The sequence below is a fragment of the Panulirus ornatus genome, chromosome 7 (assembly GCF_036320965.1).
Source record: "Panulirus ornatus isolate Po-2019 chromosome 7, ASM3632096v1, whole genome shotgun sequence".
Lineage (NCBI taxonomy): Eukaryota > Metazoa > Arthropoda > Malacostraca > Decapoda > Palinuridae > Panulirus > Panulirus ornatus.
This window is the reverse complement of record NC_092230.1, coordinates 5,286,047-5,298,546: the sequence shown is the minus strand read 5'-3', so window position 1 is coordinate 5,298,546 and position 12,500 is coordinate 5,286,047. Positions and strand designations below refer to the sequence as shown.

General features: G+C 46.5%; 1 protein-coding gene across 1 annotated transcript in view; it reads left to right on the top strand.

Moving 5' to 3' along the window:
- LOC139749653 (uncharacterized) overlaps window positions 1-12,500 on the top strand; it is a 913,398-nt gene that overhangs the window by 455,422 nt on the left and 445,476 nt on the right. Inside the window, exon 4 of the mRNA XM_071663824.1 lies at window positions 9,770-9,920. Coding sequence (XP_071519925.1) covers window positions 9,770-9,920 — 151 coding nt within the window. The remainder of the gene's footprint in view (window positions 1-9,769; window positions 9,921-12,500) is intronic.

The window sequence follows — 12,500 nt, the reverse complement described above, 5'->3', positions numbered from 1 at the left end:
CAGCGCTCAGGAAGCTGGCCTCGTCCACCGGCCGGAACCACAGGTTATAAAGTCATGTGATATGTGTATGTGTGTGTGTGTGTGTGTATGTGTGTGTGGCTGAATTGAATATCATTCGCAGAAGGAAAGCACACACACACACACACACACACACACACACACACACTCTAAGCCGTGGTTAATCCCCCATATCTCCAATTACGTTGTCGGGCCACGTGACGTAAATGCCCGTAAAAGAATCAAGTTTTCTCTAAGTTAACTTGATGCTGAATGGATGACTTTCCAGGAAAATCTGACTACTGGAAGATGGATAATTGATTCACACTCGTAAACGATTCATAAAACGTTAGAGATAATGATAATTTTTGCGGTGTTTTGCTTCGTGGTGATATCTGATATAAATAACAAGTCTTTATCGATTATAGAACACTAGAACAGTAGAACAGACATGTTTCTATTTAAGGTTTAAGGCATTCAGAGAATTCCAGTGTTCCTGTGTTGCGTCCACATACGTGGAGGAAAACACCAGGGTAGCTGACCAGCCCTTGATAGTGATGGGAAAGGATGGGTATTAGTCCAGACCCATCCCCCATCCCTGTGGGTTTTTGATCCTGGAAGGACGTCGAAGTCAAGGACCGAGGACACACACACAGTCCAGCTCATGTGTAGGCGTCCTGTCGAATGCGAGACAGGAGTTCCGACAGAGAAAAATGGACGATAGTTGAAGATTACGTCCTGGACGGGACAGTGAATGTTACTGACCTGTTTATTCCAATTGGTTATGTTCTGTGTGTGCGCTGGAAACAGCCACCACAGACGCCTGTAGATTGGCCCACTGCGCCCTACCCTGCTTCAGGAGGAAGGCACAGACGTGTGTGTGTGTGTGTGTCTGTGTTAGATCTGTTGGATCACACACACAGAGACAAGTGGCAGAGCGGCGTCTGTGCTGCACCTGTTTCGAAATCGGTTGCCTAGCGTCCAGAGAGGCGATGGGCGCGAGAAGCGTCGCGCCCCAGCGAATGAATTTGAGAAAGGGGGACACGCTTCTTTTGAGAGAGAGAGAGAGAGAGAGAGAGAGAGAGAGAGAGAGAGAGAGAGAGAGAGAGAGAGAGAGAGAGAGAGAGGGCATTATTTTAGGCCCTGGCGTTTGAGTATGTGCAGCCAGGCAAGGTAATCGCTGGCCGCTGCTCTGTTGTTCTCTTTCATTAGCGGGACCTGCTTGGCATACCCCCCACCCTCCCATCCCCCTCACCCACACACCACCACTCTATCCATCCATCCCCTCCCCATTTCTTCCCCGACCCCCACCCATTTCTTGTCGTATCCTTGATGTTTGAGGAATGTAGATCTGGAAGCGAGACGGTACACGACCCCTTGAGCACGACGGTACACGAACCCTTGAGCACGACGGTACACGACCCCTTGAGCACGACGGTACACGACCCTTAAGCACGACGGTACACGACCCTTTGAGCACGACGGTACACGACCCTTGAGCACGACGGTACACGACCCCTTGAGCACGACGGTACACGACCCTTTGAGCACGACGGTATACGACCCTTGAGCACGACGGTACGACCCTTGAGCACGACGGTACACGACCCTTGAGCACGACGGTGCACGACCCTTGAGCACGACGGTACACGACCCCTTGAGCACGACGGTACACGACCCCTTGAGCACGACGGTACACGACCCCTTGAGCACGACGGTACACGAACCCTTGAGCACGACGGTACATGACCCTTGAGCACGACGGTACACGAGCCTTGAGCACGACGGTACATGACCCTTGAGCACGACGGTACACGAACTCTTGAGCACGACGGTACACGACCCCTTGAGCACGACGGTACACGACCCCTTGAGCACGACGATACACGACCCCTTGAGCACGACGGTACACGACCCTTGAGCACGACGGTACACGACCCCTTGAGCACGACGGTACACGACCCTTGAGCACGACGGTACACGAACTCTTGAGCACGACGGTACACGACCCCTTGAGCACGACGGTACACGACCCTTGAGCACGACGGTACACGACCCTTGAGCACGACGGTACACGACCCTTGAGCACGACGGTACACGACCCTTGAGCACGACGGTATACGACCCCTTGAGCACGACGGTACACGACCCTTGAGCACGACTGTACACGACCCTTGAGCACGACGGTACACGACCCTTGAGCACGACGGTATACGACCCTTGAGCACGACGGTACACGACCCTTGAGCACGATGGTACACGACCCTTGAGCACGACGGTACACGACCCCTTGAGCACGACGGTACACGACCCTTGAACACGACGGTACACGACCCTTGAGCACGACGGTACACGACTCTTGAGCACGACGGTATACGACCCTTGAGCACGACGGTATACGACCCTTGAGCACGACGGTACACGACCCTTGAGCACGACGGTATACGACCCTTGAGCACGACGGTATACGACCCTTGAACACGACGGTACACGACCCTTGAGCACGACGGTATACGACCCCTTGAGCACGACGGTACACGACCCTTGAACACGACGGTACACGACCCTTGAGCACGACGGTACACGACCCTTGAGCACGACGGTACACGACCCTTGAGCACGACGGTATACGACCCCTTGAGCACGACGGTATACGACCCTTGAGCACGACGGTACACGACCCTTGAGCACGATGGTACACGACCCTTGAGCACGCCTTCAGGCAAGGTTAGCTTTGTTACGCACACGGGTTTAGCGGTTTATGCTAACCCATAAACCAGGTTTTCATCAGCACTTACTCCTCGTTCGTAAAGGAGATAAAACAACACACAGGTGAGGTTCCTTACATATATATATATATATATATATATATATATATATATATATATATATATATATATATATATATATATATATAACCTAGCCTGAGCCAGGTACCCATTTCATCGAGCAACCGTTAGGGGTGGATGATGAACAGCTGGGTTGACTGTGAACCGACGACCGCAGTTTTGGACTCGAACCTGTATACCACGCTCGACCCTGGGCGGGCGGGCCCGTGGATACATCATGGTCAGGAACGCTAATCGTTGTTCCACCACATTACAGAATTCGTTCTATGTAGTCTGCTGTAATGCACGAATGGCCTTACAGCGTAATTCGTACACGAAACTTTGACGTCAGAACTTTTTCAGACCCGTGTTGGATTATCCAATATGGACTTGACGTATTTTTTTGTGCTTTTTTTTTCTTCGTTCTAAAAGTAATTTCCATGTCGCTCTCAAAGCCATATAAATGAAAATGCTCCAGACAAGCTACGGGGAAGAGTGGTACGAGATGGGACATTTTATACAGTGAAAAATATTCATTGTTTCCCCTCCCAAGACATCGGTTGTGGCCCTGTATAGAGCGTGACGCTAATGGCTACGGCCCTGGATAGAGCGTGAGGACATCGGCTGGCGGCCCTGCATAGAGCGTGAGGACGATGGTTGGCGGCCCTGTATGGGGCATGAGGACAACGGTTAGCGGCCCTGTATGAAGCGTTAGGACAACGGTTGGCGGCCCTGCATAGAGCATGAGGACAATGACTGGCGGCCCTGTAGGGAGCATGAGGACTACAGTTGGCGAGCCCTGTAATGGGGCGTGAGGACAACGGTTGGCGGCCCTGTATGAAGCGTGAGGACTACTGTTTGGCGGGAGCCCCCGTATGGAGCATGACGCCAAAAGGTCGCGGCCCTGTACTGAGCATCTCTCTCTCCTATTGTTGCCGGTCGTTGTATTTCTCTTTTATCTGACGTGGAAGTGTATTAGGAGGAAGATATGGCCATGGCGGACGCCTGGTGGTCACTTTCAACTCGAGAATTTATATACATACGCGCGCGCGCGCGGCGTAACGTGAATTATCAGGCGTAGGCCGGAAAGCGTAGGGCGTAAATTTATTTTAATGGGAATTAGCCAACAGGACGGAGTTGTGAGGGGGGGGGAGTGAGGCTAGCCAGTGTGTTGTGACTGTGTTGCGATGATGGCTAGAGAAGGGGAGTGTTGCCTGCGTAAAGCCAGTGTCTGTGTGTTAGTGTGTGTGTGTGTGTGTGTGTGTGTTATTGTGAGCATAGATGTGTGTGTGTGTGTGTGTGTGTGTGTGTGTGTGGTGTTATTGTGAGCATAGATGTGTGTGTGTGCGTATGTGTGTGTGTGTGTGTGTGTGTGTAGTGTGTGTGCGTATGTGTGTGTGTGTGTGTGTGAGTATAGGTGTGTGTGTGTGTTGTGTGTGTGTGTGTTATTGTGAGCATAGATGTGTGTGTGTGTGTGTGTGTGTGTGTGTGTGTGTGTGTGTGTGTGTGTGTGTGTGTTATTGAGCATAGATGTGTGTATGTGTGAGTATAGGTGTGTGTGTGTGTGTGTGTGTGTGTGTGTGTGTGTGTGTGTGTGTGTTATTGAGCATAGATGTGTGTGTGTGTATGTGTGAGTATAGGTGTGTGTGTGTGTGTGTGTGTGTGTGTGTGTGTGTGTGTGTGAGGGAGCGAGTGCGCTAGCGAACTGGGTAATTAAAATGTTATTTGACCAATTAACCTTCAGATTTGGGAGTTCGAGTTCTAATTATAGAACGTCTATGTGATGTGGGAACGGGTCATCGTCCGCTTGTGGTAATATGGTACAGAAATTTGGATAAACAGACTAAGTTACTTATGCCGACATACTTATATACTTATATGAATCTCACTTATGCACTTAGAAGAGACACTTAGATACTCCATGAACGTAAGAGTTACGTCACACACACACACATACACATACACACACATACATACACACACATACATACACACACATACATACATACATACACACACATACACACACTGACACACACACACACGGTGGTCGTACCCCCCCCCCCCCAACGCTCATCTCCAGCGTAATAAATACACTGTAAACACATTAACTGACCCCATTATTAACCCCCCCTTCCCCCCCCCCCCATTACCTTTGTTAAAAGTGAACTGGTAAACGAGGATAAATCCTTCAGAGCTGGCGCACACGGGCCCAAAAAAAAAGAAAAAGAAAAAAAAAAAGAGTAGAAAAAATGAAAAAAGCGTTAGCTCATATCGCTATAATGAGCGACTAAGCGACGACGGTTGTCTTTGTCTAGCGAGGCGGCCTAGCGGATTAAAAAAAAGGGGGGGAGGGGCCTGGGGGGGTGATGGGGGGGCCTGCCTCCCCCTCCTCCTCCTGGGGGGGGGGGGGGGGGAGGGAAGATTCGGTTTAAGTGCGTTCGTGAAAACGAGACGAGGTCAGTGGATGGGGGTCAGCGTATCTTGACAAGAAAACGGGGTCGATAGATAATGGACTTTGGTTCGGATAGATAGCCAAGGTTGTGGGGGGGGGGGAGCGTTGGGGGGGAGGGAGGGTTTGTGTGTGTGTGTGTGTGTGGAATCTACGACACGCGCCTGCGGGTATTCCTTTAAATGAAGGTGGCTAAAGAAAACGTGGTAATGGGTCACACTGCTAATGTACGGGAATGTGAAATATTTTCTTTTTATTCTAGAATAGAAATGGAATATGTCAGTGTGGCTCGGCGTTCTCTCTCTCTCTCTCTCTCTCTCTCTCTCTCTCTCTCTCTCTCTCTCTCTCTCTCTCTCTCGTTCACCTGTTGGGGGGAGAGGGGGGGCCTCTAATGTCATGTTAGGGGGGGGGGGGGCTCTTAAAGTATTCATCCTCCTCCTAGCCACATCGTTAGGACGTCCTATATATATATATATATATATATATATATATATATATATATATATATATATATATATATATATTACACATGACAGCTAGAGACTTAGTGTGAACGAATGTGGCCTTTGTTGTCTTTTCCTAGCGCTACCTCTCGCGCGCGCGTACGGGGAGGTGCTGTTTTTCATGTGTGGCGGGGTGGCGACGGGAATGGATGAAGGCAGGAAGTATGAACGTGTACATGTGTATATATGTATATGTCTGTGTATGTATATGTATGTATATGTGCGTGTGTGGGCATTTATGAATATATGCTTGTGTATGTGGGTGGGTTGGGCCATTTTTTCGACAGTTTCCTTGCGCTACGTCGCTAACGCAGGAGACAGCGACTAAGTGTAATAAAAAGTATAATGACACGAAATTTATATTCATGTCCATCGTTACGACTCTAATGCGATGATGGAAGATATTCATGTGTAAAACATAGACAGATCTTCAATTATCGCAACATCCAAGTGTCGATGCATAATGCACGACCCACTTTGTTTCGGGGGTGGATCGGTCATGCAATTCTGTACTGAGCAGGAATTTATATATATATGATGGCGTTATCATCTTCAGCAAATTGCAAAAGAACATAAGAAAAAGGAAAATTGACTTACTGATTTGATAATTACCCAAGGACTAGTTTATATGATGGTGTCGAAGTGTTAACCTTGGGTCGTCATTTTTTTTAAATGCCTTTTGGCACCGCAAGGTTGCGCTACTTCACGTAGCAGGGAAATGCTGACTCGTTTAGAAAAGTTCGTTACCGAGACTGTACCCCTGACGATACAGCCACGCCACAGGGGGCACTTCACGGTCGCTGTAACCTCTTGCAGGCGGAGTACGGTAACACCCAAGTCGAGCTCCCGCCTCCTACGCAGGGGACCCGGGTTCGATCCTGGCTGTTGGAGGTTTGTATGTTATATGGTAGTGTGCGTTCATATGCACTATCTGCATATATATATATATATATATATATATATATATATATATATATATATATATATATATATATATATATTGGAAAGGATCACAATTTTGCGCGTGAACAAGATTTTCCTATGAGTCCACGGAGAAAATGAAACACGAAAAGTTCCCAAGTGCACTTTCGTGTAATAATCACATCATCAGGGGAGACACAAGAGAGAAATATAACAGTCAGTTGATATACATCGAAGAGACGAAGCTAGCTTCGATTATTACACGAAAGTGCACTTGGGAACTCTTCGTGTTTCATTTTCCCCTCGGACTCATAGGAGTATATATATATATATATATATATATATATATATATATATATATATATATATATATATTTATATATATATATATATATATATATATATATATATATATATATATATATATATATATTATTCATTGTCAAGTTTTCTGGGTAGTTCATAGGCCCTTGAAGCCCTAACAGACCAACCAACCAACCTCTCTTGATGGTGTATCATTGGCTAGATTAAGGGATGAGTTAGAGATAGCTCCACTGGTTGTTTACGATGTCTGATATGTCGTCAATGTCTTTTGACGTACAAATGGTTAAAAAAAAAAAAAAAAAAACTCGGTTGGGGACGATCAGTTTTGAAATGATCGATACGATTCGTCTTATATCGATCAGGGTTGGTAATTGGGAATGTGCGACGAATTTCTTAAATTGGTTATGGCCGCCACAAATCTATAGTTATTCCCATCGAAATATGTAATCCGCGTATCATCTATATAGGCAAATGACAGGAAATGTTTGATAGCAATTGATATATTTCATCATGAAAAGCAGGGCTACGGTGTGAGGGCCAGACTCATGGGCATTTCTCAAAATGCTTCGTCTGTGGTGTCATATCGTTTCGCACGAAAGGTGGTCAGATACTTTTTTGGCTGTGTGTACGTACCTCGTAATGTTTTTCCCTGTTGATCAGAGGGACATTATAGATATGGGTTGCCTTCAGGTGGGGCTACTTCTGTTCTCCATCTTACAATTCTGTGTCCAGCTTTGTAAGTTTTATTTCCCTTTATTTTTATAACAGGAAGAATTGGAAACTGGTGTTGATAATGATAAGTGAATGGCCTGGTGATATAAATGTTGTTGCTGATTTCTAAATCGGGTGATAGATTAAAGTGTTTGATAATGATTTGGTGACGGTATAATCATCGACTGTTAAGTTACCAGACAGTTTGTTGATCACTTTGTTAAAGTCTTAATTGACAGTGATAATATAACTTGTAGATAATCATGATGATAATGATAATACAGTAAGGTATTGTTGATGTAGTGTGTATTGTTGACAATCTAACTTGTGTGATTGGAGCTGAACACTTAAGGTTCATGTAGTAGTGTTGAACAATTGTTGATCATTAGTTTATTAAGTAGTGTAGAAGAACACGGAACACTGATACCTCCTTGGGAGAGAGGAAAAAAAAAAAGAGAGAGAACTTGAAGATTGAACAAAGTTCTGAAGAAATGATTAAAGGTTTTAAAGAGTGAATATGCAAGAATGGTACGTTATACAAATATATTCGTAAATATTAGAAAGCTGCTTTATTTTTACTATTATTATTATTATCATTATTATTATTATTATTATTATTATTATTATCATTATTGTCATTATTATTTTTATTATAACTATTATCATTTATGATTATTATTATTTCTAGTGTAATATTATCCTTTTTTTTCCCTTTTTCTTCTTGTTTATTCCTACAATTACCATCACTTTAGCTTATGATGTTCGGTTTAGCTTGTTGGCAGTAATTTTGACAATTTTCTTTTCCCTATAACTTGCTTTTTAGTTACGAAGCTGCTGAGTAAACTTAGTTATACTTGCTTTTGTTGTCATAATGATGGCTTTTGCCGAGATGCACTGACGTAAAATTTATTTTTTGCTGCTGTTTCTAAACCCCCTTTTTTTTCTTTTTAGATTGGTATATATATATATATATATATATATATATATATATATATATATATATATATATATATATATATATTCTTCCTGTCCGTAACCTCCAAACATTAACTTTTAGCTGTAGTTAAAGTCGGTAAAATTTGGATAATGTACGTAGGTGAATAGTTTGTTGAAGCCTTCTTTGTTCAGTTGTCCTAAATAAATAGAGGTAATATCTGTTTGTGAGATTAAATCTTAGTGTACAGATATTGTTATTTGAGACTTAGATAAATATTTTTTTTTTCTAAAAAGTCCCAGATGATCAAATCTTGATAGAATATCCCCATTACAATAAGTCACTGTTACAGAAATTTCAGTTTTGGTTTTTTTTTTCAAGAAAAATTTTGTATTTCAATTTTGTGGCATTTGTTTCATATAGTGATGTTGAAGCTAATTACATGAATTTACGTCATTTTTAATTCATAATTCCTCTTCCCTGATGTTCACATTAGCTTCTGATATTCAATGAATATCATGAACAATATATCGACAATGTCTGACTCTCATCTCTCTCTCTCTCTCTCCCTCTCTCTCTCGGTCTCTCTCTCCCCTCCCTCCCTCACCCTGGGCCTAAACACACCCTCCCTCCATCCCTTCAACCTGGGCCCCGTATACACACCCTCCCTCCACCCTGAACCCCATATACACCCCCTCCCTCAACCCTGGGCCCGTATACACACCCTCCTCCCTCACCCTGGGCCCCGTATACACCGCCTCCCTCAACCTGGGCCCCGTATACACCCCCTCCCTCAACCCTGGGCCCCGTATACACCGCCTCCCTCAACCTGGGCCCCGTATACACCCCTCCCTCAACCCTGGGCCCTGTATACACCCTCTCCCTCAACCCTGGGCCCCGTATACACCCCGTCCCTCAACCCTGGGCCCCGTATACACCCCCTCCCTCAACCCTGGGCCCCGTATACACCCTCTCCCTCAACCCTGGGCCCCGTATACATCCCCTTCCTCAACCCTGGGCCCCGTATACACCCTCCCTTCCCTCAACCCTGAACCCCGTATACACCCTCCCTCACCCTGGGCCGTGTACCCTCCCTTAGGATGAAATCGAACCAGAGATGGCTGAAGCTGCGTACTACAGTTCAGCTCTCGGGCGCCCTCTCGTCCTCTATGAACAGAGCCAAGCCACCGCTCAAGCGGGAAGACTCTTTTATCAAGAGGTTCTCCACCAGACAGATCGCAGAGGTCCAGGTACGTGGGGCCCCTTCATTACCTCCTGTTGATGTGTGTACAGCCATGGTGGTGTGTGTGTACAGCCATGGTGTGTGTGTACTGCCATGGTGGTGTGTGTACAGCCATGGTGTGTGTGTGTACAGCCATGGTGTGTGTGTAGCCATGGTGTGTGTGTACAGCCATGGTGTGTGTGTGTACAGCCATGGTGTGTGTGTACAGCCATGGTGTGTGTGTACAGCCATGGTGTGTGTATACAGCCTTGGTGGTGTGTGTACAGCCATGGTGTGTGTGTACAGCCATGGTGTGTGTGTACAGCCATGGTGTGTGTGTGTACAGCCATGGTGTGTGTGTGTACAGCCATGGTGTGTGTGTGTACAGCCATGGTGTGTGTGTGTGTGCAGCCATGGTGTGTGTACAGCCATGGTGTGTGTGTGTGTACAGCCATGGTGGTGTGTGTACAGCCATGGTGTGTGTGTACAGCCATGGTGTGTGTGTACAGCCATGGTGTATGTGTGTACAGCCATGGTGTGTGTGTACAGCCATGGTGTGTGTGTACAGCCATGGTGGTGTGTGTACAGCCATGGTGTGTGTGTGTACAGCCATGGTGTGTGTGTACAGCCATGGTGTGTGTGTACAGCCATGGTGTGTGTGTGTACAGCCATGGTGTGTGTGTGTACAGCCATGGTGTGTGTGTACAGCCATGGTGTGTGTGTACAGCCATGGTGGTGTGTGTACAGCCATGGTGTGTGTGTGTACAGCCATGGTGTGTGTGTGTACAGCCATGGTGTGTGTGTGTGTGCAGCCATGGTGTGTGTACAGCCATGGTGTGTGTGTGTACAGCCATGGTGGTGTGTGTACAGCCATGGTGGTGTGTGTACAGCCATGGTGTGTGTAGCCATGGTGTGTGTGTGTACAGCCATGGTGTTTGTACAGCCATGGTGTGTGTGTGTACAGCCATGGTGTGTGTGTGTACAGCCATGGTGTGTGTGTGTGTACAGCCATGGTGTGTGTGTGTGTGCAGCCATGGTGTGTGTACAGCCATTGTGTGTGTGTACAGCCATGGTGTGTGTGTACAGCCATGGTGGTGTGTGTACAGCCATGGTGTGTGTGGAGCCATGGTGTGTGTGGAGCCATGGTGGTGTGTACAGCCATGGTGTGTGTGTACAGTCATGATGTGTGTGTGTACAGCCATGGTGGTGTGTACAGCCATGGTGGTGTGTGTACAGCCATGGTGGTGTGTGTACAGCCATGGTGTGTGTGTACTGCCATGGTGGTGTGTGTACAGCCATGGTGGTGTGTGTACAGCCATGGTGTGTGTGTACAGCCATGATGTGTGTGTGCAGCCATGGTGTGTGTGTACAGCCATGGTGGTGTGTACAGCCATGGTGTGTGTGTACAGCCATGGTGTGTGTGTACAGCTATGGTGGTGTGTGTACAGCCGTGGTGTGTGTACAGCCATGGTGTGTGTGTACAGCCATGGTGTGTGTGTACAGCCATGGTGTGTGTGTACAGCCATTGTGTGTGTGTACAGCCATGGTGTGTGTACAGCCATGGTGTGCAGCCATGGTGTGTGTGTACAGCCATGGTGTGTACAGCCATGGTGTGTGTGTACAGCCATGGTGTGTGTGTACAGCCATGGTGTGTATAGCCATGGTATGTGTGTAGCCATGGTAGTGTGTACAGCCATGGTAGTGTGTGTGCAGCCATGGTGTGTGTAAGCCATAGTGTGAATAGGCATAGTGTGTGCAGCCATGGTGTGCAGCCATTGTGTACAGCCATTGTGTACAGCCATTGTGTACAGCCATGATGTACAGCCATGATGTACAGCCATGGTGTACACCCGTGGTGTACACCCACCATCCCTTCGATATGCTCTGTACAGAGAGAGAAGGAATTCCATCTATGTCACTTAGAATTTTGACATTGATTTTTATTAGTAAATGCTATGTTCCTCCATGTCGCTCAGCACTTCACGTACGTGTGTGTCCCTGATAATACCTTGGCATTACTCCCTCATACTGTGCCTGGCTCAGCTATCAGGGATGTGAGACCCAGGTACCTCATACTCGAGTGTGAGGGTGAGTGAGAGCTGCCGGGACACGAATGAGAGAGACTCAGGTAGGTCCTACTCGAGGAGTGTGAGTGTGAGGAGCTGCTGGAGGAGGACCCGTGTTGAGAGATATATATATTTCTGTATTAATGTCTCCTCTGAAGTCTCCGGTTTTCGCTCAGGAGTGTTGAACCCGCTTCGAAATTCATGGGTTCTGAAGTGGAGGCTTTGGCAAACTGGTGGTTTTTTTTTATATATATATTTTTTTATGATGAAACATCTACGCGAGAGATAGAATAGTTCTTGGCCGTTGTACGCGAGAATTAGAACAGTTCTTGGCTGTTGTACGCGAGAATTAGAACAGTTCTTGGCTGTTGTACGCGAGAATTAGAACAGTTCTTGGCCGTTGCTCTTGGCTTCCTCTAGTGATTAATGTTTGTAGGTCCGAGTCTGAAATGTGCATGACTGGGTGGGAAAAAATGTTTGACGTGTGATCTTGTCTTGTTGAAGATGCAGTGGAAAACCAGAGTTGACATGCCTATGTACCA